This window comes from Balaenoptera musculus, chromosome 4, assembly GCF_009873245.2.
Source record: "Balaenoptera musculus isolate JJ_BM4_2016_0621 chromosome 4, mBalMus1.pri.v3, whole genome shotgun sequence".
Lineage (NCBI taxonomy): Eukaryota > Metazoa > Chordata > Mammalia > Artiodactyla > Balaenopteridae > Balaenoptera > Balaenoptera musculus.
Window position 1 is genome coordinate 12397889 of NC_045788.1, and position 26808 is coordinate 12424696.

Genomic DNA, 26808 nt, shown 5'->3' on the forward strand with positions numbered 1-26808 from the left:
GAATATTTTGCCTGCCATGGTACTGGGAAAAACATATGAAAATTCACTGGTATACATTCTTTCCCAATTGAGTCTTTGGGAAAACCAAAGCAACACAAAGTTGGTCTCTGAAACTGTTACTTGGATTACTTTAAAAAGTCATCAATGAGTCATTTCCTAGTTGAGATTCAGGCTAACATTGATCTCCCACAATCAGAAGCATGGACACCATGATGCTGGCTGTGAGACCCCATTAAACAAGGGAGGAAGACCAGGAAAGTGTTCTCATTAAACACACCTCCCAGAAAATGAGGTTTCATTACCCCCCAAATCATACCAAGATTCTTTTAGACTAAGTTATTTGGGTACAAGACAAGTGCTGTGTAATTTGTGTGTGTGTGTGTGTTTGTGTGTGTGTGTGACACGATTATCTGCCTAAGTGGAAGGATGGGTGGTGAGTAAATTAGGAGGTGAGTCTTTGGCCAGACAGCCTAAAGAGCATTATAAAGAAAACTCCCCTCTTGTTCAGAAATGTGAGGGTGAAACAGTGTATTTTGAAAGGCAGATATGATTATATGACTTCCTTATTGCATTTTGTCCATGGAAAAAAGATACAGAGATGATTTAGACAGGATTCTTCGGTTCCTCGGCACAAAGATCAGGTACTCAATAAGTAACTAAAGGATGAGTGGATGAATGAAGGAAATAGGGAGGCATCAAACAAATGGGTTTCTTCCTTATGGCATCCCCAAGTCTCCAAAAGATTGCTCACTCATCTCTAATAATCCTCTAGATGGAATGTGATTACACTTAAGGAAAATGGGCTTTAAGGGCAGTTTTCAGACAACCAGAGGTTTGTTTTCTCTGGATAATACTTAGGGCTGCAGTAAGGAGCAGGGCTTTCATGTGAGGCTTGACATGGGGTGTTCATAGGAGACAGTGGGGCCTCAAAGATGAATTCTCAGGACTAGATGGGGAGAGATTTCATAGACGAATTCACTGATGAACAATTGAGCTATTACCTTCTAAAGATTGTGTTGTCTTTAATCTCTTGCATCTCAGTGTTTTTAAAAATTTTTAACTTTTACTTTGTACATGACAACTATCCTTTCAAACTTAAAAGTGAAAAGCAATGTCAGAGGCTCTGGCATTTGCACCTTTTGAGTGTCAGCTGCAGCAGGATGTTTATTGGCTGCTTCTGAACACCAGTAGAAGGAAGTACAGTCTGTATCTGTGCAGAAAAAAATGACAAATACAGAAAATACAGGAGTTGTGTAACAACATAATGGGGCATCTCAAGCAGTTTGTATCTTCAAACTGTCGGAGAAACCAGAAATGGATTCACCGGCTGCTGGCGGGGAGCGGCGTCAGCCTGACATTCACAGGGATGGGAGGTAAGTTCTCCCACTCACCTGTCTCCCTCTGACACCCCCTGCAGGCGGAGCCTAGTAGGGAGCAGCTGGCAAAGTGAAAATATGGTCAGCAGAGTCAGGTTCAGCATCCTAATGCAGAGAAGGGAAGAGTGGGTTTGGAGCTGAGGCAGTAGCTTTGTAACTGCACAGCTTGCCAGCCCACCCACGTCAAAGGCGTCCTTGGAGCAGACCTGGGTTATGTGTTTCTTGCTGCTCCATGAAACCTGAGCAGTTCCTTCAGCATCCTTGGTGGAAAAGAGCCTTGACATTCAGTGGTCCTGGGACAGGCCTTTCTCTAAGCTCCCCCTTCATATTTCTTTTAAGTCATCCATATAAATGCGTAAAGACCTATATGGCTTTCTATGTGTGTATATGTAAAGATAACTCTCAAAAAGCTGTTTGTTTTTCACACTGAGGGTAAGAGGTTGCCAGTTTCTCTGGTATTGCTCATGTTCCTATAGAAATATTTTGCAATAATAATGGTAAAACTTTTTATTTCTTTTTGGTCAAGAAATGACTAGTATGTGTGTACACACGCATATATTTATCACCATTTCTTTCATTTTTTCTTATTTTTAGGGTAGAAAAGGATGTTGAGCACTATAAAAACCTCATTAAGAAAACCATAGTAGGGACTTCGCTAGTGGTGCAGTGGTTAAGAATCCGCCTGCCAATGCAGGGGACACGGGTTCGAGCCCTGGTCCGGGAAGATCCCACATGCCGTGGAGCAACTAAGCCCGGTCGCCACAAATACTGAGCCTGCACTCTTAAGAGCCTGTGAGCCACAACTACTGAAGCCCGTGCGCCTAGAGCCTGTGCTCCACGATAAAAAAAGCCACCACAGTGAGAAGCCCGCGCACCGCAATGAAGAGTAGCCCCTGCTCGCCGCAATTAGAGAAAGCCCATGTGCAACTACGAAGGCCCAACGCAGCCAAAAATAAATAAATAAAATAAATAAATTTATTTAAAAAAAAAAAGAAAATCATAGTAGGGACTTCCCTGGTGGTCCAGTGGTTAAGACTTCACCTTCCAATACAGGGGGTGCTGGTGCAGGGGATCCCTGGTTGGGGAGCTAAGATCCCACATGCCTCATGGCCAAAAAACCAAAACATAAAACAGAAGCAATATTGCAACAAATTCAATAAAGACTTAAAAGTAAAGTGGTCCACATTAAAAAGAAAAAGAAAATCATAGATCATAGTAAATGTTGAACACATGTCAACATTTTAAATGTTGTATTCGGTGTCATGAAATTATAGAAAAATAAGAGTTTCAATTATCTGTAAAATGAGCCTATATTGATATATTTATTTGCATCTGGGTTTTGGCAACATCAGATATGCTACTTCTCTCAGAAGCCTGGAAAATTTACCTTTGGGAATTTGAAACGATAGCAGGAATTTAGAGAGATATTTTCTTCTAAATGCTATCTCCCATGGACTAATACGTTTGATACTGTGGTCTGCTCTGTGAGTGAGGAGCTAAATTAAACTAATGAAATCCTAAGTGTCACACACACACACAAAAGCTGTTTGTTTTCTTTCTTACACCAGGTTTTGTGGTTATTATAAACATAGATTTCAAACATTCTAATTTCTTGAAAAAGGAAAGAAATATTATGCCTCTCTGATTTTCTACTCAAATAGAACTTTTTAATGCAAATGAAAGCATGAATCAAGCATAAAACAACCTAATTTCTAACCATCATATATTTTAATGATCCCTAATTAGAACAAAATTTAAAGTGAATACAAGCACATTAGAAATTTTTCTCATGGATCCTTAATTTGTATCTATCACTCAGAAAGCTGACCCTGCATATCCCCCGGGCTTTAGAGGAATACAACATTCACTCACATCAAACCTATTTCTTAAATGCAAACACCTTTCTAGGTATAAACACAGAGGATACATTGAAGAGCTTCATCAGGTGACAGAGTTCTTAAGACCTGTGCTTGTCTGAGTCTTGTCATCTTGATTATGTTTTGAAAAGGAGAACAAGCATCAACTAGTTTTCCTAAGGCTTCAACCTGGAGCTCTTGTTTGTATAGTGATTGTGTGTGTGTGTGTGTGTGTGTGTGTTCTTGGGTATCATCTGGGCTCCCTATCCTTGGGCAGGAGGTGAGAGAGGGAACAGCTAGCCTGCCAGCATCATGCACTTGTCTGGCTTGGATCAGAGAGGTGAAAAATGTTCCTGTCAACTGCAGCTTGTGAATTTTTGTAGCGTTTAAAGGTCTCTTGATTTGCAAGGACTGATGGTAGAGAAATGGTCACACAGGAAGAATTAAATATAAAAGCATCCTGGTTCCTAAACATACATTAACAACCTTAGCTTTGCTGGATGTAACGCTTCAGAAAATATCTCCGTGGAACATGGGGAGGTTGTAGAGGAGCTTTCAAGTGGTTTAATCCCAAGGGAAGTTGCAGTGTTGTAAACCCCAACTGAAACTACACACGTTAATGCTGGGCCTTCGGGCAGTAGCTCCATTTTGTTCTTCTCATACTATAACGAAAGTAATGGGCAGGGCCTCTATCCCTCCAGCTGCAGGCTGTGGGCACCCTCGACTGAACAAAAGGCAGGTAATTGTCACTTAAACCTGGGACAGTGTCAGCGATACCAGGTATTACACGAATCAAGGAAATATTGAAGGACTCTGTATGACAGAAGTTATTATTGACTTTTGGAGATGAAGCAAATAAAATACAATCTGATTTAAAAGTAAGAGTTCCTGTAAGAGTGGGAAAAGTAAGCACAGGTTTAATGCAACATTGTTTGGTCCTTTTGCTGCTGTGGGCCAGGCTGGATCTGGTGGTTGAAGCAGCAGTGACAGACTGAGCCAGCTCGTTATTTTATCACCTTGTAATATTTGCAGGGGGCATTCCTGGCTCTAAACAGTAATGCTCACCTGCTCCCCACTGATTGCTGATGCTTCTGCTTGTTGTTTCTGGCAGGGAGCTTTGTCAACTAAGTCCTGTTCCTCAAAGTGTGGGCCCAGACCAGTAGCATCAGTGTCACCTGGAAGCCCATTAGAAACGCAGAATCTCAGGCCCCACTCTAGTACTACGGAATCAGAATCTGCATCTTAAACAAGGATCCTCCACGAATCCTTTCTATGCCCATTAAAATTAGAGACACATCTAAATTGTCCTCACCCATGTCCTACTTGCCCACACTGCAGATTTCTGTGCACTGTATTCCCCGCAACGGTCTGCTTCCGACTTTTGTTTCTGCTTTCTCAAGATATATTTGACATGTAACGTTGTGTAAAGTTAAGGTGTACACTAAGAGAATTAAACTAATAGGTCATTAGTCTGTTGTGGCTCTAATGCTGATGGAGCCAACATCAGCAAACCAAAATCTAATCTTGTAAATGCCTCAGGGTTATGGAGTTGAAACCTAGGGACAACCGAGCACAAACTGCCAATCAGGCTTGAAGCTGCAGCCAGTCAATGATTTCCTCACTTGGCTTCCACCTTTTCTCTGTAAAGTATCTCCCTGAGCTCCTGTCAGTGGAGGCTCCTCACCACTTCTGATTTAACGCCACTCCATTCAAATCTATTTTTGCTCTTAAATTGTTCAATATGCCTCAGTTTATCTTTTACCATGTACAAGGTGATGATTTGATATGGGTACATCATGATTTGATACACTTACCACAATAAGGTTAGTGAGCGCATGGTCACCTCACAGTTACTGTAAAATACAGAACACGTCACAGAATTGCACGTCATCCTTAGGCAGGGGCCATGCTGCCCTCCTCTGTGTGGGTCCAGTTTCAGCACATGTCCTCCCAGAGGGAACACCCGACCTCCAGCTAAGCCCATTTCCTGTTCTCTTCTAATTCTCTACCTGCCACACGAATTCTTCACTGGCCTTCACTCTAATGTTCCCTGTCTCTCCTCCCATTAGATCAAATAATAAGGTGGGAAGGAAGAAAGGAAGGAAGGGAGGGAAGGAGGGAGGGAAGGGAGGAACGTGAAGGGAAGGAAGGGAAGGAGAAGGAAGGATGGAAGAAAAGAAGAAAGGCAGGAAGGAGGGAAGGAAGACAGAGTGAGAAGGGCGTAGGGAAGGAGGGAGGGAGACCCAGTTTTCATGGCTCCATGTGTTGCAGGAGCTCATGAGCTCTGTTTCAAATACACCCACGCAAATATATCCCATCCCCTATTTCCATTTTAAAATGAAGCAGTGGCTTCATACAGTGTTCAAGACAGTGTTCATTGGTGTGACAATTTGGAGGGCACCTTGCCAAAGTTTATTCAAGTTCTTAAAGTGAACATTCTCTTTGATCCAGCAATTTCAGAATTTATCCCACAAATGTACTTGCATAAATGCACAGAAATGTTTTGTCAAAAGTGTCTATCACAGGGGCTTCCCTGGTGGCGCAGTGGTTGAAAATCTGCCTGCCAATGCAGGGAACATGGGTTCGAGCCCTGGTCTGGGAAGATCCCACACACCGTGGAGCAACTGGGCCCATGAGCCACAACTACTGAGCCTGAGCGTCTGGAGCCTGTGCTCTGCAACAAGAGAGGCTGCGGTAGTGAGAGGCCCGCGCACCACGATGAAGAGTGGCCCCCACTCGCCGCAACTAGAGAAAGCCCTCACACAGAAACGAAGACCCAACACAGCAAAAAATAAATAAATAAATAAATAAATAAATAAATAAATAAATAAACAAACAAGCCCAGGTATATTTCTAAAAAAAAAAAAAGTATCTATCACAGGATTGTTTAATAGCAAAAAGCTATAAACAGCTGAAAGTATCGATACAAGTTGTTTTGAAAAATCAATGCATGTCTCTGCAATGGAATAATATCCTGGCACGAAAATGAACTGAGGAAGGTTTGCATGTGCTTCTGTGGTGAGCTGTCTAGATTATGCTGTTACCTGAGAAAAAGAAGGCGCCAGACAATATGCATATTACCCCATCCATGTTACTTTTAGTGTGTGTGTATGTGTGTACATTTATAAAACATAGTTACTAACTTACTGTATTTGTATCCAATGGAATTCTACAGCCATTACAAACACTACTTTGGCAGAATTTTGAATACTTGGGACATCTTTGTGATGTGATGCTAAGTTTAAAAAAAAAAGCAGGACATTAGTGTCATGGTTTTTCTCCCCCTCCTTACTTGAGCATTTTTCAATGTTATTAAATATTCCCAAAAATATCATTTATTTATCTATAATATTATATCCTACTCTTGGGTTTTTAAGTTGTTTTCAGTTTTTCCAACTCATATATAATTTTGACAAACTTATTTTTAACCTAACATTGTTTTGAATTTCAGGCTCTCTCCTAAGATAAATGTCTTGTAATTACTGGTTCATAGGGTATGAGATTTTATTATAATTATTTGTTCATAGGATGTGACCCTTGATATTTATTGCCAACTTGGTTTCTGTAATCCACAAAGATTTTTAATGTAATATTTTCAATTTTTGTTAATGTGATTAGTTATTAAAAGTCATCATTTGTTCCACAAATTTTAAAATTTGGCATAAAACAGTTATTGATGCCTACTGTGTGCCAAGCTGCCTTGAAGCCACTGGGCACATCATCACGAATAAGACGTCTCCACCTTCAACTCAAAGTGTGATCCCAGGACAGCACACATAATTAGAATGTGATGCAATTTGGCCGATCATAGAATTATGCCCAGCGTGCCATGGAACACAGCAGGCCTATAGTGTAACTGTGACAATTAACCAAGAAAGGGATGAGATTCTTACACTTCACTTTGATGCTTCTTCTCTCACGTTCCAGCTAAAGACTGATGCTAACATAGTGAGGGGGGAGTTTTCTTTTCATACTCCTGTCAGAGTTCAAGTATTAACTACACCTGACATAAAAAGGAAGTAGAAAAGAAACTTACCTTAGTTTGTGTGTCAACTGTCTATATTTCTGTGTCACCATTTGTATATTTCACAGATACAGAAGGTTATAAGCCTCCTTCAAGGACACATACATTCATCCTGAATCTGTAACCAAACTTGACCTTCCCACAGCCCACGTCTCCCTGCCTGCTTAGAATAGAAAGATGGTTGTCTAGTCTTCAAAGCATTTGCCCCAACTTCCAAAAAATATCTCCAAATAAAAGAGACAACCCAGCCTCCACAAATAGCACTGTCAACCCTCTTAATATTTCTTAGGTCAAGAAATTCTTAACTGAAACATTCTAACTAGGTTGACTAAATGAAATTGCCAATATTTGACTTTTTTAACTTGTAAAAGTAGCAATTTCATGTAGTTCAACTAAAACCTGCAATTTAATTCTTCCTGTTTCTTCCCAAGACTACGCATATATTAGAACTAATTGAAACTTCATTTCACACCAAATGATTTTCTGCAGTATCTGCCCCAGATACAAAGAAAAGGTGGGAAAATTATTAACACAGGTTTATGCTTGGTTTTCACTCCTTAGTCAGATGATCAGTAAGATAAAATTAGAATACAGTATTTCTTAAATTGAAGGGAAAGAGGTTTCCTGCTTATTTAAGCAGAGAGACTTCTAGCTGATGCAGAATTAGGAGTCAGGGGCAAACATGGGCAAGCAAACCCAGCAAACTGCCAAACAAACTATAATTCATAATCTCCAACCCAAACAAGGTTGGCGTCCTCCTCTTAAGACAAACACGATGCTGAGAGTGTGTTATGAATCCAAGATTGTTACTAATGCAAAGCTGTGCATCAGAGATTTAGGGAGAAGGAAAGAGAAGAGAGAGAGAGAGAGAGAGAGCACACGCTTCAGCCCAAAGTTCATGAGGGCCCCTTTTCTATTACTCATATCAGATTTAAATTCATATTGTAAAAAATTAAGTTTAGTAATTCTGTAGAGGGTGCTGGTATGGGAAGTGATGCCTTGGAGCTTGGAAAGCTGGTCTGATCCCATAAAAGCATCAGAATTTTCTTCAAAAGCTATTTCATAGCCTGAAATGCTTTTTGGAGTCCTGCTATTCAAAGTGTAATCCACAGCTCCAGCCAGTGTTTCTCAGACTCTAAAGTGCATACGAATCACTTGGAGTCTTGTTAAATGGAGATTCTGATCCAGCGGGTCTGGGTGGGGCCTGAGAGCCTGCATTTCCAACCAGCTCCTGTGAGGGGTGTTGCTGTGGGCAGGATCGTGCTTTGAGTAGCACGGGTAAAACACCCTTCTGACGGCCTTTGTTCCTCTTTCTAAACTGGTGATCTTGTCCTGCAGGTCACATACTGAACACTGAAGTCAAGAGGCCCCCCTCAGTGACCTTGCTCTCTCCTCATTCAAATCTTCCGCCTGTAAATGGGGTGAACAAATCTAGTGGAGGGGAGAATCTTAGACTTTCCTGGTAGGAGGAAATTTGGAGATTATCCTAATCCAACCCTTTCCCCTCCACCTCCCCAGCCCATCTGTACCCTAAAGCCAGAGCCTGAGATCTTGCCTACAGGGTTTGCAGCTCTCAGCCCATCCCATCGGATGTGGGAGAGCTCTGCAGGATAAGGGTCTCTTGCAGATATTTTCAAATAAGTGGAAGTAACTTAAAAAAACCATTGCTCAAAATTTCTCACAAACCTCACCTTAATGAGGGGTCTCCTCCTTTGGTGTTAGGAAAGAAGACAAGAAACGCAGTGTTTCCAGGGGGGAGGCGGTAGGGGATTCCCTCCTGCCTGGCCCTCTTTCCACAGCAGTAAAAGCACAGCTCAATCTTAATCTGCTCCCACCTGTCAAGAGCAGGTGTCAACCTCAGTTATTGTTTTGCAAATTCATTTCAGTCCTTTAATGATACTCAGCAGAGAATGAGGTAGTGCTTCCCTTATCTCCGCTGTTTTTCCTAAGGCCTGTGCCTCATGGGCTTTCCCAGGCTCTATCTCCTCCCTCCCTCCCTCTCACTCTGGAATGCATGTCTCATAAAATGTACTGTGATAAACCCATCTGCAGTCATCAAGGGAGAGGTATAATAAAGGCAATGGGTGAACATGTTTGAAATACGAAGTGACGAAAATCATTTTTTATTTATGGAGAAACATTTTAATTTGGGTCATAAAATCAAATGTAGCTATGCCTAGGGAGTCAGGACTAAAAAGGAATGTTCTCATTTAAAGAGTCTGCTCTCTTGTGTCCTTTGTAGTTGCTGTAACACCGTTTTTAAGCCCAACAGGTCCTCTTGTCATTAAGGTCCTCAGTGACAGTTTAGCCAGTAAATTTCACATCACATGTGGGTGGCCATATAATTTATTGTCTAAACCAGGACCCTTTTGACAATGGAATGGGCACCATTGGTGATAATGCTTCTGTGTCAGGCAGGCACTGAGACCATCTCAGGTTAACCAAGAGGTTCTGGAGGTTGAATTAATCACCAGTGCCTAGAGATTTAATCAACCATGCAGTGTAGTGAAGCCACCATTAAAATCCAAAAGGAGGGGTTTCAGAGAACTTCCAGGTTGGTGAAGCAGCATGCCTCCCTGTGCCACTGTGCTGGGCTCCAAACTCCAAGAGGACTGAAGTTTCTTTGTTCTCGACCTCACCCTATGTATCTCTTCATCTGGCTGTTGGTTCCTGTGCTTTAATATCCTTGGTAATAAACCACTCATCTGCCGTGTGGCTGACAGGGTCTTGGTGCTCTGGCCGGGTGTCAGGCCTGAGCCTCTGAGGTGGGAGAGCCAAGTTCAGGACATTCATCCACCAGAGACCTCCCGGCCCCATGTAATGTCAATTGGTGAGAGCTCTCCCAGAGATCTCCGTCTCAACACTAACACCGAGCTCCACTCAACAACCAGCAATCTACAGTGCTGGACACCCTATGCCAAACAACTAGCAAGACAGGAACACAACCCCACCCATTAGCAGAGAGGCTGCCTAAAATCATACTAAGTTCACAGACACCCCAAAACACACCACTGGACGCAGCCCTGCCCACCAGAAAGACCAGATCCTGCCCCATCCACCAGAAAACAGGCACCAGTCCCCTCCACCAGGAAGCCTACACAACCCACTGAACCAACCTTACACACTGGGGGCAGACACCAAAAACAACAGGAACTACGAACCTGCAGCCTGCAAAAAGGAGACCCCAAACACAGTAAGGTAAACAAAATGGGAAGACAGAGAAACACACAGCAGATGACGGACCAAGGTAAAAACCCACCAGACCTAACAAATGAAGAGGAAATAGGCAGTCTACCTGAAAAAGAATTCAGAGTAATGATAGTAAAGATGATCCAAAATCTTGGAAACAGAATGGAGAAAATGCAAGAAACGTTTAACAAGAACCTAGAAGAACTAAAGAGCAAACAAACAATGATGAACAACACAATAAATGAAATTAAAAATTCTCTAGAAGGGATCAATAGCAGAATAACTGAGGCAGAAGAATGGATAAGTGACCTGGAAGATAAAATAGTGGAAATAACTACTGAAGAGCAGAATAAAGAAAAAAGAATGAAAACAATTGAGGACAGTCTCGGAGACCACTGGGACAACATTAAACACACCAACATTCAAATTTTAGGGGTCCCAGAAGAAGAAGAGAAAAAGAAAGGGTCAGAGAAAATATTTGAAGAGATTATAGTTGCAAATTTCCCTAACATGGGAAAGGAAATAGTCAATCAAGTCCAGGAAGCACAGAGAGTCCCATACAGGATAAATCCAAGGAGAAACATGCCAAGACACATATTAATCAAACTATCAAAAATTAACCACAAAGAAAAAATATTAAAAGCAGCAAGGTAAAGCAACAAATAACATACAAGGCAATCCTCATAAGGTTAAGAGCTGATCTTTCAAGCAGCAACTCTGCAAGCCAGTAGGGAGTGGCAGGACATATTTAAAGTGATGAAAGGGAAAAACCTACAACCAAGATTACTGTACTCAGCAAGGATCACATTCAGATTTGACAGAGAAATTAAAACCTTTTCAGGTTAACCAAGACATGGTCCTCCTAATTATGGGCAGTTTGTACTCTGGAACCCAGTGACATTCTGGCATTTAGACATGAAGCTGTCCAAGAAAAATTGCACCAGACAGAAATCAAACAGGCAAGGAAGAGTTTACTCAAGACTATTGCAATAAGGGAGAGAGATTGACCTCCATGCTGAATACAACAGGGGCAGCTGGGGATGTGTAGCCAGCGGGCAGGGAGAGGTCAGTGGATGGAAGATTACTAAGGGAATTGGTTAGGTATGAAGGGCATGGGAATACTTGCTGAGCTGGGCCCAGTGGGACAGAGACTGCAGCCGAGGATGAGGCCTTGTTGAGGAGAGGATGGACTCAGAGGAGCCTGACTAAAGTTTAGTCAAAGAGGGAATTCTTATGGAATCTCATCAAATGACAGGCAGCTTTTAAAATTCATTCTTCCCCAAGGAAACCCATAGTTTCCCAACTGAAGTAACTCACTCTTGCTCTGAGAAATTCTTCCAAACATATTTATGTTCTAATTTCTTTTCCTTTATGATTTTATTTCCCTTTGCAAATCCAATTATTCTTGTGTTTGATTAGAAAATCTATTTTATCTTCTGATGTTTGCTTCGACTCCAGCAAAGCTAGGGTGAAATTGACTTTTGAAAAATTAAGAATGTGGTTTGAATTGACCAAGGGAAGCACAGTCATAATTCAGCCAGGAAGGACTTATGAGTGGTCCACGTCTCATGGTGCATTGTTTAGTGGGTCTTAGTGAACAGAAGAAAAAGCAAGGGATTTATTTATATTATATTTATTTCACACGTATGTCCATCATGGTGGAGACCAGTATAGGATCCACTCTGAAGCCCAGTGCTCACCACTGGGGAGGCCCCTTCCCCGTCCTGGAATCACTTTCCTCGTCTATAAAATGAAGGTGTTCGATTAGATGACTCCTTGGTACTTTGCAGGGCTTTTCAAAAGTTCCATAATTCTGATTTTTAAATCAGTCTATCCCTCTGTGGATTGCATCTTCTTATAAAATATACACCTTGGGGCCATTATAAAGGATCAAATATGAGTGATGGTAAATCACTCTGAAAATAATGACTTTATGTAGGAACTGTGTCTGAAAGGCTTGGTTTTCCATGCATGTGTATATTTTGTAGTTTAAGGTATAATGAATCCAAGGAGGGTATGCAAGAATGTTCCCAGCAAATGTAAAATAGATAGCTAGTGGGAAGCAGCTGCACAGCACGGAGATCACTTCGGTGCTTTGTGAACACCTAGAGGGGTGGGATAGGGAAGGTGCGAGGGAGACGCAAGAGGGAGGAGATATGGGGATATATGTATATGTATAGTTGATTCGCTTTGTTATAAAGTAGAAACTAACACACCATTGTAAAGCAATTATACTCCAATAAAGATGTTAAAAAAAAAAAAAAAAAGAATGTTCCCAGCAGCTTTGTTAGTAAAAGTGATAGTGAGGTGGGGAAGGGGTAGAAACAATGTGAAAGGTACTTCATCAGGAGAACAAATGCAGAATAGTGCTGGAATGGCACACAGATAATCAGTGAGCTCCAGCATCAAAGGGGATAAATATCAACAATTTTGAGCAAAAAAGGCAAGAAAAAAGCCAAGTATGATATCACTTAAAGTGTAAAAGCACACTGAACGGTGCTACTTGTTTTGAGGGTTACATACTTACATATATAATAAAAGTATTTTTTAAATGCTTGGTGATGATAAAACACCAGATTCAGAATAGTGGGGAATGGGAAGGGGTTATAATTTGGGAGGGAATTCAGAGCTTCAGCTGCATTTGCTAATGCTTGAATCCTTAAACTGGGAGTTGGTTATGTGTGTGTTCATTGTATTATACTTTACACTTTTTTGTATATCTTAAAATATTTTATGACATTCTTGTAATAAAGTTGGGAGAGTTATGAAAAGCCATGGCATTCATTTGTTTGTAAAGATTAGAAACTGAGTCCCAACAAGTCGCTATAATTTTTTAGTAGCAAAGGTTAATGTGCATTTAAAAGCTCCATGCTACCTGCCCCTCAATTACAATATACCAAACAATCAAAACAAAACAAACAAACAACTTCCAGTGTACACATTGCCAAAAGAACTACTGGTCAGGTACCAGTGTTTTGAGTTGCAACTGCTTATGTTTCTAACTACTATTGTTATTTACTTATAATTTTTGCTGTTCTGAGAAAAGTTTGTGAAAACATGTATATGGGTAGGAGACATAAAATTGAGACTGGATGCCAGATTGATAAATGAACAGTTTACCCTGCAAATAAGCACCAACTCAGCTCTGAGCTTGCAGGCAGCCTAGACAGGAGGAGAAACCCTCTGAGTCAACAGCAGCCAGCTTAGTAGGAGAGTTTTCTTGGTTCGAAAATTTGGGGAAGAATTAATCACAAGGATCCTTACATCAAAGGCACTGAAGCATTTTGAGTGGTGCTCAAATCTGTTGATTTGCCCTTGACAGTGGCTCCTTGTGATTCATCCACTTCACACAGCACCAGAGTGACCTGGTTATAACAGGGCTCAGATCGTGTCAGTTCTTCAGAGGCTCCCCTGCACCCAGGTCAAGGCAGGGCTCCTTACCTCGGCCTCCAAGGTCGCTGCCCCTGCCTGACCATCTGCCCTCTTCTCCTGTCACTCTTCTCCCCTGAGTTAGGCCTCAGCCACCCCAGTCTTCTTCCGTACAGAGCTTCACCTGCCTGGCCACTTCTTTTTCCCTCAGTTGGGAATGCCCTGCTCCCAGATACTGGCCTGGATGATTCATCCTACCATTCAAGTCTCCATTCAAATGTCGTTCCTACGCCTGCCCCCCAGAGAGGCCTTCCTTAATTACATTAGCAAAGGTAACCTCCCTCCTAGTACCATCCCTAGGCCCTGGGCCTGGCTGTCGAGGATGCCACTGTGGTCATCCTCCAGCCTCATCCCTCCCCATGGAGCAAGGAGCCCATGGGGCCAAGGGGACCTGCATACTCAGGGCCTGTGTCTCCTCTTCTAGACCACGCCCTGGTCACCTGGAACCCCGCAATTCTCTTAGGCCCAAATGACCTAAGCTCATTTCCAGAGTCCGCGGGCCTCTGCCTCAGGGCCCTCCTCCCGGGGGTGGTCTGTGCTGCCAGTTTGCACCCCCCAACGTCGGAGGTGGCCCACAGGGTGGCTGGCTGTCTGCAGAAGGCATCAATGGCTCTTGGACGTAGGGACTGAGGCGTCAAGTGTGTGCAGAGACCCCGCACTGTGGGAGATGGAGCCAGGCTGGGGAGAGGTGGGGGCAGGGTCGGGATGTACATCTAGGGATGAGGGTCGGGGGGCTGGCACACCCAGCTCTGTCGCATTCCATTGCAGAACTCGGAGGAGTCTGAGAATACTGAAGCTGGCCTTCCAGGTCTCTGTGAAGTTAATTTGTCAGGGTAAGAAGGTAGGTCATATTTTATTTAACAGTTTGTTAGCTTGGTTCATAACTTATAGATATTTAGACATGTGGGACTCCACTGGTCCTCTTGCTGTATCCCCACAAATGTTCGAGGCGGGCCTTGCTTCCTCTGCATTAGGGTCAGTCAAGAAGATGGGGGAGCTGGTTCAAAATGACAGGGCCTGGCGGTCACCAAGCGGCCGGTACCAGACCCCCTAGAAGCACCTTTTCTGCCGCCACCTTGCTGGGGGGCTCAAACCCTATTCTAGGCAGCCCTGCTCTCACTCTTCCATTTCCCTGTTTTACTTTCTTTGCAGCAATGACAAAAATCTGAAATTACCTTATTTGTTTGTTTATTTGTTTAACAGCCATCATCTTCCCACTAAAATATGAGTTCTGTGAAGTCACAGGCTTATGGCTGCTTCTTAGAACTTGGCATGCACTAGGCACTCATTAAAGATCTGCTGAATGAATAAATAATGTAGGGGCAGGTTTGTGCCAGGACCATGCTGGGTACAAGGATGACTAAGAAAGGCCCTCTGTCCCCAGGGGGCCCCAAGCCCAGTGGGGGAGCAGACCGGAAAACAGACAAAAGTCCTTTGCTTTCAGTTTTACACTCCTCAAGTGGTTAATTAATCTGGAAACAAAAATGTAAATGTAGCCATTATTGGGGAACTTCTACTGGGCAGAGGAAAGGTTTGCAAAGCAAATCAACCCCAAGGTAAGAGAGAGACTTTCCTGTTAGTCCTCACTAAGGGACAGGGCTAAGGGATCTTTGATGATGCTGCGGGAACGGGTGGAAACTCATTCCTTCTCCCTGAAGAGAAACTGCTTGTGATTCTTCTAGGAGGGGGGATGGTGTCAAACATTTTCTGCTGCTAAGCTAAAATATTGTTTAGAACAGGAGGCTACAATGCCCTCGGCTACTGCTCTCTGCCGTATTTAACTCTCACGGCAGAGGGTGACGGCTGTAGAAGGGCATCGCCTCGGCTGCTCACTCCCTCCATCCTTCTCCGAGGCCTCGCACGTGCGGCAGGGCAGCCGACTAGGCAACTCTCCAGATGCCCCGGTGTGCAAGTGTGAAAGAGGACGGCAGGGACACAGCCCCTTCCACACAGAATTATTTTAAGAAAACAATGGACATATATACACTACCAAATGTAAAATAGAGAGCTAGTGGGAAGCAGCCGCACAGCACAGGGAGATCAGCTCTGTTGTGTTTTGTGCCCACCTAGAGGGGTGGGATAGGGAGGGTGGGAGGGAGACACAAGAGGGAGGGAATATGGGGATATATGTATATGTGTAGCTAATTCACTTTGTTATAAAGCAGAAACTAACACACCATTGTAAAGCAATTATACTCCAATAAAGATGTTAAAAATTAATTAATTAATTTTAAAAAATTAAAAAAAACCAAAAAACAAAGCTTGTTCCTTTCCACTCAGAGAAATATGAGGTCATTTTTATCCACAGATGATCACGCAGGCCCCATAAAGCCAATCCACTTGACATAGGATGAAAATAACATAAGAAATACTGAAAAGTACACTTGATCAGAGTTTTATCCTAAAAACCAATTTGGAAAACAAGTAAAAATCACAGAAGTGATCTTACACTTTGCAAAATTAGGTTATAATTTCACTATGTGCTAATTCTTAGAACAAATACTAAGGATGCATATATTTTAATTTTTATCTTTTATTTTAATGTAGTTGTACAATATTATGTTAGTCTCAAGTGTACAACATAGTGATTCGACATTTAAATACATTACAAAATGATGGCCCCGATAAGTCTAGTAACCATCTGTCCCCAAACAAAGCTATTAGAGCACCATTGATGATATTCCCTGTGCTGTACAACACCTCCCTGACACTTTCTAATTTTATAACTGGAAGTTTGTACCTCTTAATTCCCCTCACCTATTTCACCCCACCCCACCCCTCTGGGAACCACCTGTTTGTTCTCTGTATCTATGAGTCTGTTTTCTTTTTGTTTGTTCATTTGTTTTGTTTTTAGATTCCACACGTAAGTGAAATCATATGATATTTGTCTTTCTCTGTCTTGTTTCACATAGCATAATACCCTCTAGATTTATCCAAGTTATCGAAAATGGCAAGATTTCATTCTTTTCAGTGGCTGTTCCATTGTGTGTGTATGTGCGTGTGTGTATATATATATATTATATATATATGGCACATATTCCTCTGTCTCCTCATTTCCCCTACTTCTCTGTGTTTATTTCTACATATCAGGCAGGTCCATTATGTCTTCTGATCTTGGATAAGTGGAGACGTCCTTACAGGAGACGTCCTGTGAGGCCCAGTAGCACACTCCCCTCGGACCTATGTGCTCTAGGGGTGCTCCTTGCGTCAGCTGCGTGTGCACTTCTGATGTGGTGGGGCCGACCACTGTGGTCGTGCTCATAGGCAGGCTGACCCCCTGCTGGCTGTGCAGCCCAGTGGCTTGTGGCTGCCAGTGGGCAAGGAAGGTCTAATTGGCTAGAGAGGGGATTCCCAAATGGTACTTGCGAGTGCCAGCGCCAGTGCGGTAAATGAGATACCAAAAATGTCTGCTTCCAGTGTCTCAGTCCCCGGGGGGAGTCCCATGGCCTCCTGCCTCTGCAGGAGGCTCTCTAAGATCAGCAAGTGGGTCTGAGCCAAGCTCCTTTGAACATCCTGCCTCTCTGCTGGGACTCGGAGCCTGTGAGACTTTACACGTGCCCTTTAAGAGCAGAGTCTTTGTTTCCTATAGCCCTCCAGCTCTGCCAAATGTAAGCCCAGCTGGTGTTCAAAGCCTGACTTTCTGGGGCCTCATCTTCCCCATGCAAGATCCCCAGGCTGAGGCTGTTGCGCTTGGACCCCTTGCTCCTTGGGGAGAACCTCTGCCCTTGTTATTTCCCTCTCATTCGTGGGTCACCGACCAGGGGATATGGCTGGACCCATTTTTGCCGCTCCTACCAGCTCATTGTGGTTCCTTCTTTATATCTTTAATTGTGGAAAATTTTTCCTGCTAATCTTCAGGTTGTTCTCAATGGTAGTTGCTCTGTAAGTAGTTGTAACTTTGGTATGTCCATGCGAGGAGGTGAGCTCAGAGTCTTCCTACTTCACCACTTTGACCCCCACATCAGATGTAAATATTTTAAAATAAAATTGTATGACATCACCTTATTCCTTCCTTACTTGGCTTTCAAGGTATATATTCATTCATCTGACAAGCATTTACTGTGTACTTGTTCTGTGCCAGGCACTATTCCAAGCAGTGGGATCAGTGAACAAAAAAGGTGAAAATAATCCCTGCACTATGGACCTTATTTTCAAATGGGGTGATTGACAAATCCTAAAGGGAAAGCAGAGTACAGTAGAAAGTAACAATGTTAAGAAGAAAATACAAAGCAGGGAGGGTGGAGTGGCAGTGCAGAATGGGGGTAAAGTTTACAGTTTTAAAGAAGGTGGTCAGGGTAGGTCTCTGAAAAGATGACACCAGGGCAAAGACTTGGAGAGGATGAAGAAAAGAGATATGGATATCTGGAGAAAGAGCATTCTGGTCAGAGGGACCAGCAAGTGCAAAGACCCTGGCATGGGATGAGCCCAGTGTATTCACGGAAGGTCAAGGGGGTCAGTGTAGCTGGAATGGAGTGAGTGAGGGGAAGGAGGGAGGAGATGTGTTTGCAGAGGTATGGCGGGAAGATCGTTCAGGATATTCTAAACCACCAGAAGGATCTTGACTTTACTCTGGGTGAGATGGGGAGCCCAAAAGAGGGTTTTGAGCAGAGGAGGAAGGGATCTGGGTCACTCTGGCTGCTGAGTTGACAACTCAGACTGTAGGGGAGTGAGGGTAGAATCAGGAGACCAATTGAGAGACTACTGAAGCAGTCAGGTGAGAGAGCATGGTAGGTTGGACCAGGGTGGTAGTGATGGAAATGGTGAGAGCCAATAGGATTTAATAACTGGTCTGATTATGACAGACAGTGGACCATTGGAGTGTGACAGAAAGAGACAAATCAAGGATGACCTAAAGGTTTGTGGTCTGAGAAATTGGAAGGCAGGAACTGACATGAACAGACGTGGGCAAGGCTGCAGCACTAGGATGATTTGGAGGGAAGATCAGCAATTCATCTGGGCGTGATAACAGTAAGATGCCTACCAGACATTCAAGTGGAGATATCAAGTGGGTAGAATGTTCAGGGCATTCTTTCCTGAATGTCTGGAAACTTACTTCACAAGCTGCTTCTTTTCCCTTAGGAGATCCCTTATTTCTTACAGGACACTGGGAACAAAGCTGTAGGGAGGAATCATGAACTAGGCACCAAGATACTATTACCACCCGGGCATTTTTTGGACTCTAGAGAAGAGAGAACCTTCTTGAAGGGGTGCAGGTGGAGCTCTCAAAGAATGCCCTGAGGTAATAGAAGGCTCTACTCCTGTCTTTCAGGCCAATATGTAAAAGGAAGGATAGCTAGACTTGGTAAGTCCCATGGGCAAGGACAATGCAAATTGACGGACAGTCTACAAAACAACTTGCTTCAAATGTTTGAAAGTGTCAAGGTCATTAAAGGAGATTAAAGAGACATGACAAATAAATGCAACATAATTATTTTGACCCGGATCCTTTTATTTATTACTGGACAACTGGGGAAACCTGAATGGATTAGAGAATTAGATGACAGTAATATATCAGTGGTAATTTCGTGATTTGGATGGCTGGTCTGTGATTATGTAAGAGAGTATCTTTATTTGTAAAGAATACACACAAAGTATGGGAGAAAGGGGCATCAGGTCAGCAACTTATTCTCAAAAGGCTCAAGTCAAAAAAGGGTTCTTTGAACTATACCTGTAACTCTTCTCTAAGTGTGAGATGGCTTCCAAACTAAAAGAATATTTAAAATGTGAGGACATTTTCGTTTGCTGTTCTTATAGAACTACACAGACACAGACCTCTTCTTTAGAGCCTCTGAGAGAGAGATAAAGGGCACACAGAGCAATCAATAGCTGACGGGAAAATAAATAGATATGATAAATATATTGCTTACAAAGAACAAGTAAACATGAGAAGAGGTCAGTAAAGGAGTTTGGAGGATGAGAGATTGAGTTTAGAGGAGCTAGGCAGGGGAGGGCGGAAGTGCTCCCTTGCGGTTTAATGGAGTTTTTCAGCTGGAGAATCAGCCAAATATATATACTGGGAGTTTCTCCAGGCAGCTGGAGCTTCTTTAGAACCGTGGGAGGCTTCCTTCAGCTCCCCTGTGTCTGCCACTGGCCTGGGCAGGGTGGTGATCCAGCCCAAAGAGCACCAGCCTGTAAATGAACCATCTGGGCTAAGATGATATTTAGGATATCTTAAACACTTAAAATACTTTGAGCAAGAGGATAAAATTGATCAAGGATATGAAGCATAGGACAAAATAGATGAAAAAGGATTAAAATATACTTTTTTTCATTTGAAAATGTAAGTTCTTTTTATTTGAGATATCCACAAAACTAAAGGGATAGTTCCTGCCCCCCTCTCTTTATAAAAACAAACCTAGAACCCCCTTCTTCCCCTTAAACAGCACAAGGAACACTCCCCTCTCTCCAAACCTTAGATAACAGCAAGAGAGTCCCCTTAAATAGAATTTTCTATTTTATGATTCCTAAAATACTGGAACACATCATTGCAGAAATATTACAGCCTATTTTCCCAGTGTCAAAGTAAATTTACGCTGCAATCTTACAATGCTAGCACACCTGTCACTTTTCTTTTGGCTTAAAATGAGTTTGTTTAATGGTATGCCTAATTTCTTGATTGACCCACAATTTATTTAGAATAAATAAATTTACAAACACAGAACTGTTTACTCCATATTTTTGTTACAGGTTTCTAACAATTGTGGTCAGATAACTAGATCTTGTATAAAATCAATTATTTGAAATGTGTGGAGACTTGAATTGTTGTCTAGTATATGGTCAGTTTTTGTAAATGTTACATGAGAGTCTGGAAAGAGTGTAGGTTCTCTAATCATCAGGAGGGAGAGGGTCCTATATATATCTATTAAATTTAGCTTATTAAGTATATCCAGATTTTCTATTACTAATTTTTCAAATGCTTTCCATCAATAACTGAGCAAGGTGTATTGAAATCTTACGTTATGAGGATGTAACTGACAGTTTCTCCCTGTAGTGCTTGATGTGTTTTGATTTTACTTTACTAGATGCATGTGAGTTTGGAATTTTTATTTCTTCCTGGTGAGTTGAACGGTTTTCATTGTCTAGTGGCATTCTTTATTCTAATAATGCTTTTTTTCCCCTTAGAATCTATTTTGTCTCATATTAATATAGTTACCTCAGATTTCTTTTGGTTATTATTTGCCTGGCATATCTTTTTTTTTAGATTTGTTTACTCTCAACCTTTCAATGCCCTATATATTAACGTGTGTCTCATAAATTATACCTAGATGGATTTTGTTTTTTAGACATTTTATTCATCTACATTTACTAGAGGATGTTTAGATCACAAATAAAATAACCCTTCCAGGAATGATTAGCTATAGCAGGGTACCCAACAAACAAGAATCTGTGCCCAGGGCACAGAGCAGAAGCCAACACCATTTTCACAAAGGGCCTGAAAGTCACACGTCCCATATGGGGGTGCCACATGTCGCCCAAGCGTGGAAAATGCAGTCGTCTGTCTCTGTGCAGAGATCTGTCCTGTCTCTGCCCACCAGATTCAGAGACAGCCATTTGAAATACTAGACATGGAGAGAAGGGGTACAAAATCCATCTTTCATAAAGTTTCCTGGTACTTGTTAGCACCAGTGATCATTAAGATAGCCGTGTTAAAAGGAAAGCTCATGGTGCCATTCTATTCCTGCAGTGCCTCATACATATGTGATGTGCAGGAATTTTTTATATTCTGTAAAATCATTTTCAAGTTTCCTTAAACTGTGTCTGAAGAATAATCTGTGTTTCTTAATGCTTTCTGCTAAACTCGGTTTTCATGATTACTTCTACAAAATTACTTCTTTTTTAAACTCCCACTGTGCCACCAGACTTCTTATGTCATTTTTTTTTCAAATTCAGTTAGAAACGATAAAAATACTTAAGATAGTATCTTTTTTTGTTTTAATTTATTTGGTTGCGCCAGGTCTTAGTTGCAGCGGGTGAGCTCCTTAGTTGTGGCAGGCGGGCTCCTTAGTTGTGGCACACGGGCTCCTTAGTTGCGGCACATAGGCTCCTTAGTTGCGGCATGCATGTGGGATCTAGTTCCCTGACCAGGGACCGAACCCCCACCCCCTGCATTGGGAGTGCGGAGCCTTAACCACTGCGCCACCAGGGAAGTCCCCTAAAACAGTGTCTTAACTGGCAGTAGAACTACAAAATTACTTGAAGCTTCCAGTTAAATTGAAATAGGATTACTGTGCAATTCACCATTGGGAAAGCAACAATAATGTACATGATAGTAAAAACAATGGCTATCGGGTTCCTGGTAGGTGACAGGTACTCTGCTAAAATGTGTGTGTGTGTAACCTCCACTTAGATATGAAAAACCCAAGGCTCAGAGAGGTTAAGTAACTGGCCCAAGATCACACAGCCAGTGAAAGGGAGAGCCAGGATCCAACTCTGGTCTCTCTGAATCCAAAGTCCATATCATAGTGATGAAAAGAATGAGTTCTGGGGGGCTTCCCTGGTGGCGCAGTGGTTGAGAGTCTGCCTGCCAATGCAGGGGACACGGGTTCGAGCCCTGGTCTGGGAAGATCCCACATGCCGCGGAGCAACTAGGCCCGTGAGCCACAACTACTGAGCCTGTGCATCTGGAGCCTGTGCCCCGCAACAAGAGAGGCCGCAATAGTGAGAGGCCTGCACACCGCGGTGAAGAATGGCCCCCACTTGCCGCAACTAGAGAAAGCCCTCGCACAGAAACAAAGACCCAACACAGACAAAAATAAATAAGTAATTAATTAAAAAAAAAAAAAAAGAATGAGTTCTGGAGTGAAACTACTAGGACTCACATTCCAGCTCCACCACCTCAAAGCTAGGTGGCAGTGGGCAAGTTATTTAATACCCTCCACTATCTCATCTGTAAAATGGGAATAACGATAACGTCTATCCATACTGTTGTTATGAGGATTTAAAAGGATGATCTGAGACGATGCTCAGAATGGAACCTGGCACACAGAGAAATCTCAAGAACTGTTAGTTATTTTTTATGTTTTCAGGGAACATTTTGGGGCTTCTTTATCATCAATGGTTAATATTAATAATTACATTCTAAGGTTTCTTTAATGTTGTGTTCATGTGGTTCTCACCCTCTTCTTCGCGCATCCTCCGTACCTGCCAGGCCGCTTCACTGGTCTCCCGCTGCTCCCACGGTTGGCTCCCACCCACAGTCCTCCAGTTGTTACAGCGCCCCCTTCTCCTCCACTGGGTGTTCCCTGATTTTCCCAACAGTAAACTTTCATGAGACACTATTTGATGATAATTAGTGGCTGTCTGGGTGGTTCCTTCATTCCCCAAGTATTTCCTGAACACCTACTGCATGCCTGGTCCTGTTCTAGGTACTGAGTCCCTCATTTATGGAATCTGTATGCTAATTAGGGGAGTAGGGTAGTTAGGGGAGTAACAATAAACAAATATACGCAAAAAGATAGAAGAAAAATACCAGAGTGATAGGTGCTGTGCAAATGGTTCAGGTGATGTGATCTTGTGGATCACTGGATGGATCCATTAGACTCAGTGGTCAAGGATGGTTTCTCCAAGAAAGAGGTATGTAAGCTGAGATCTGAATGGCAAGAAGGAGGCAGTGATGTGAACATCAAAGGGAAAAGCATTTCAGGGAAGAGGGTACAGCTAGTGCAAAGACCTGGAGGTGGGAATAAGGCTTGGGTTGTATTTAAAGAACAGAAAGGAGGTAGGTGTGATTGGAGCCTAGTGGCTAAGACAGACTGTGGACAACACAGAGCAGGTTGGTGGAAGAAAGCAGGAGACAGATTATACACAACTTGATAAATGAGAGTAGAGAAGAGATCAGACCCTAATATTATATGAGTCTGTGAGGCAAGGAAGTGGTAGGATTTGACCATGTCAGCAAGGAAAGCTTGGATTTCTGTGAGTGGCTGAGGTGACAAGGTATGTGAGGCATCCTGGGATTGGTTCTGATAATCTCTTGGCAGAGTTGGGAAACCTACACAAGCTGGAGGATGTGGGACCTAGGGCTGCTTATCTCTCCAGCACTTGAAGTTCCAAGACCTGTGTTTGAGTTCAAGTTCCATCAACCTAGTGGTTGTGTTAGTTTGTGAAAGTCAGCCTACTTATTCTCATCTGTAAAACGGAGATAAATGTTCAATGTATTGCCTAGTTCACAAGGGTCATTTGCGATAATAAATGTAAAAGCATTTTGCAAGTTCTGAAGTACTATAAAAATGTTAGTTAAAATTTAAGATACATATATCTTGCATTATAATTACAAGCCTCTAAACTAGAGCAGGATCAATTACTTCTTCTTTTTATCTGCCACAATACCTAACCCAGATCCTTGTGTTCTAGGGATTACAAGGTTGAATATTACTGTACAACAAAAGCATAAAAAATGAATGAAAGCATCTGTGATTAATGCCTTCAATGTTATTGTCAACATTACCATCATTACTCTCTAGCAGTAATGCTTTAAAAATTTTGGAAAACAAAAAACAACCTCTGATTTTTCTTTACACCAAATCCATTGAAATGAAGAATAAAGAAACATTTATTCACAGTTAAAGTTATAAAAATATTTATACTTGGCCCTTAGCATCCATGGGTTCTGCATCCGTGACTTCAACTGGGGATCAAAAATATTTGAAAAAAAGAATTCCAGAAAGTTCCAAAAAGCAAAACTTGAATTTGCTTCAAACCAGCAACAATTTACATAGCATTTACATTGTATTTACAACTATTTACATAGCATTTACATTGTATTAGGTTTTGTAAGTAATCTAGAGATGATGTGTGGGTAGGTTATATGCAAATACTATGCCATTCTATATAAGGGACTTTAGCATCCACGGGTTTTGTTATTTGCAGGGAGTCCTGGAGCCAATCCCCTGCCAATACTGAGGGATGACTGTATACACATCAACCTAATCTGTTCTCACAAAATATTTTATTTTTTAATCGAACTCAATACATATACAGAAAAGGGCATGAATCATAAGTGTATATATGAGTTTTCACAGGGTGGACACACTTATGTAATTAGCCCCACTTCTAGAAGTTTGATGCCAGGAAAGATTCCCCTAAATGAAAAAGCTGTGTTCCTAAGGGCGTCCATACAGTGTTATTGTGGAAAAAAAATGAAATGTATGGTGGAGGAGTGATTAGGAAAGTGTCGGCACACAGATTCGGTGGAGCAGTATGGAGCCTTTAACAACTGTGAACTGTAAAACAAAATTCTCGACACTCGAGTGCCCTTGAGTCAGGCAGGTGGACGCAGCCTAGGATAAAATGGTCAGGAATGAGGGAGGTGAGCGAAGAAGAGGCAGAAAATAGAGAGTGAGGAGGGCAGGCGCAGCCTGAAGATTTTCACATTCAAGTGTAAAAAATACGAATAAAACAGGAGAAAATAGAACATGGTGCTGATGGAAAAAAACACATCCCATGCCAAGCTTAGCCCATAAGCCTTTAGTTTGCGACCCTGGCTAGAGATGAGGGGAAACAGAGGCAAAATAAACATTCCAGGTGTGGCAATAGGATTATAACACAGATTGTGGCTCCACATGGACCAGGACTGGGGCAAGTATGGAAGTGAGCGCTGGCCGCTGTGGGAACTTGGCCAAATTACCACAGCCTTTAAGTCTCAGTCTCTTCATCTGTAAAATAGGGATTTTAAAAAATGCCTCCCTTACAGAGCTGTTGTAAAGGGTAAGTGGGTAGAAAAGTGCCTAGCGGGTGGGTAATAGGACTATTCTTCTCCCCTTCTCTGCCTCATTATCATTTGATTGTTCTCATTATCATTATTTCTGATTTCATATCCCAACCATCCTCTTCCCTTTGTTTGCCTGACTCCAGACACACTTGCCTTCTGGATATTTCTCCTGCACGTTTTAGCCTCAAGGTCCCCTCACCTCTTCCCCCCAATACTGGCTCACTTCCTGTGGGTCTCTCTCAACGACCCCTCCTCAGAGAGGGCTGCCCTGTCCACCCACCTTCTCCATCTCTCTCCCTGCTTTATTCTTCACTGCACTTAGCACCACCTATTTTATTGTGTATGCATCTTATTAGTTACCTGTTTATTCTTTACCCTAGAACAGGGGTCCCCAACGCCCGGGCCGCAGCCTGTTAGGAACCGGGCCGCACAGCAGGAGGTGAGCGGCAGGCAGGCGAGCAAGCGAAGCTTCACCTGCCGCTCCCCATCGCTCGCATTACTGCCTGGACCATCCCCACCCACCCCCGGTCCATGGAAAACTTGTCTTCCAAGAAACCGGTCCCTGGTGCCAAAAAGGTTGGGGACCATTGCCCTAGAAGGTAAGCTCCATGAAGGCCGGAATTTGCCTCACTTGTTGAATGCTGTATTCATAGTTCCTAGAAGGATAATTGTCATGTAATAAACATTCAAGAAGTATTTGTTGAATATTGTTGAATGTTCAAGGTCTTGTTTTTCTCTAAATCCCAGAGTTACAATGTTATTTGTGTAATAAATGCTTTTAAAATGCAATTGTTCCTCGGTATCCAGGGAGGATTGGTTTCAGGAAACTCTCCCCACCCCCGCCCTCACAGATAACAAAATCCACGGATGCTCAATTCCTTCTTATAAAATGGCAGCGCAGTTGGTCGTCTGTGTCCTCGGGTTCCGCACCCCCAGATTCAACCACCTGCGACACGGAGGGCTGACAGTACATTTTCTCTAAAGTGATCTCAATATGTAACACTTCTTACTCTTTCCTAACTTGCTTGGCAGATCAGCTGAGCAGAAGCTGGGGGCGGAGGTGTTTGAGGAGGTCTACAGTTACCTCAAGAGAGCAAGGCAGCAGAGAGCCAGCGAGGCAGAGGTCCGGGAGGCTCTGGAAACAGTCGTGCCTCGAGCCAGTGACTGTTCTGAGGTTGACCAGCGGCTCTACTTTGAGGAGCAGTTGCTGATCACAAGGGGAGA

General features: G+C 42.6%; 1 protein-coding gene and 1 non-coding gene across 2 annotated transcripts in view; one reads left to right on the forward strand and one right to left on the reverse strand.

The window, feature by feature from the left end:
* Positions 1-26795, forward strand: part of NEK11 (NIMA related kinase 11) — a 276492-nt gene extending 249697 nt beyond the window's left edge. Inside the window, 1 exon segment of the mRNA XM_036851711.1 lies at positions 26617-26795. Coding sequence (XP_036707606.1) covers positions 26617-26795 — 179 coding nt within the window.
* Positions 5089-5193, reverse strand: LOC118895116. The gene has a single exon (XR_005019884.1). It is a non-coding gene; the product is annotated as a U6 spliceosomal RNA (small nuclear RNA).
* Positions 26796-26808: the final 13 nt, after the last annotated feature.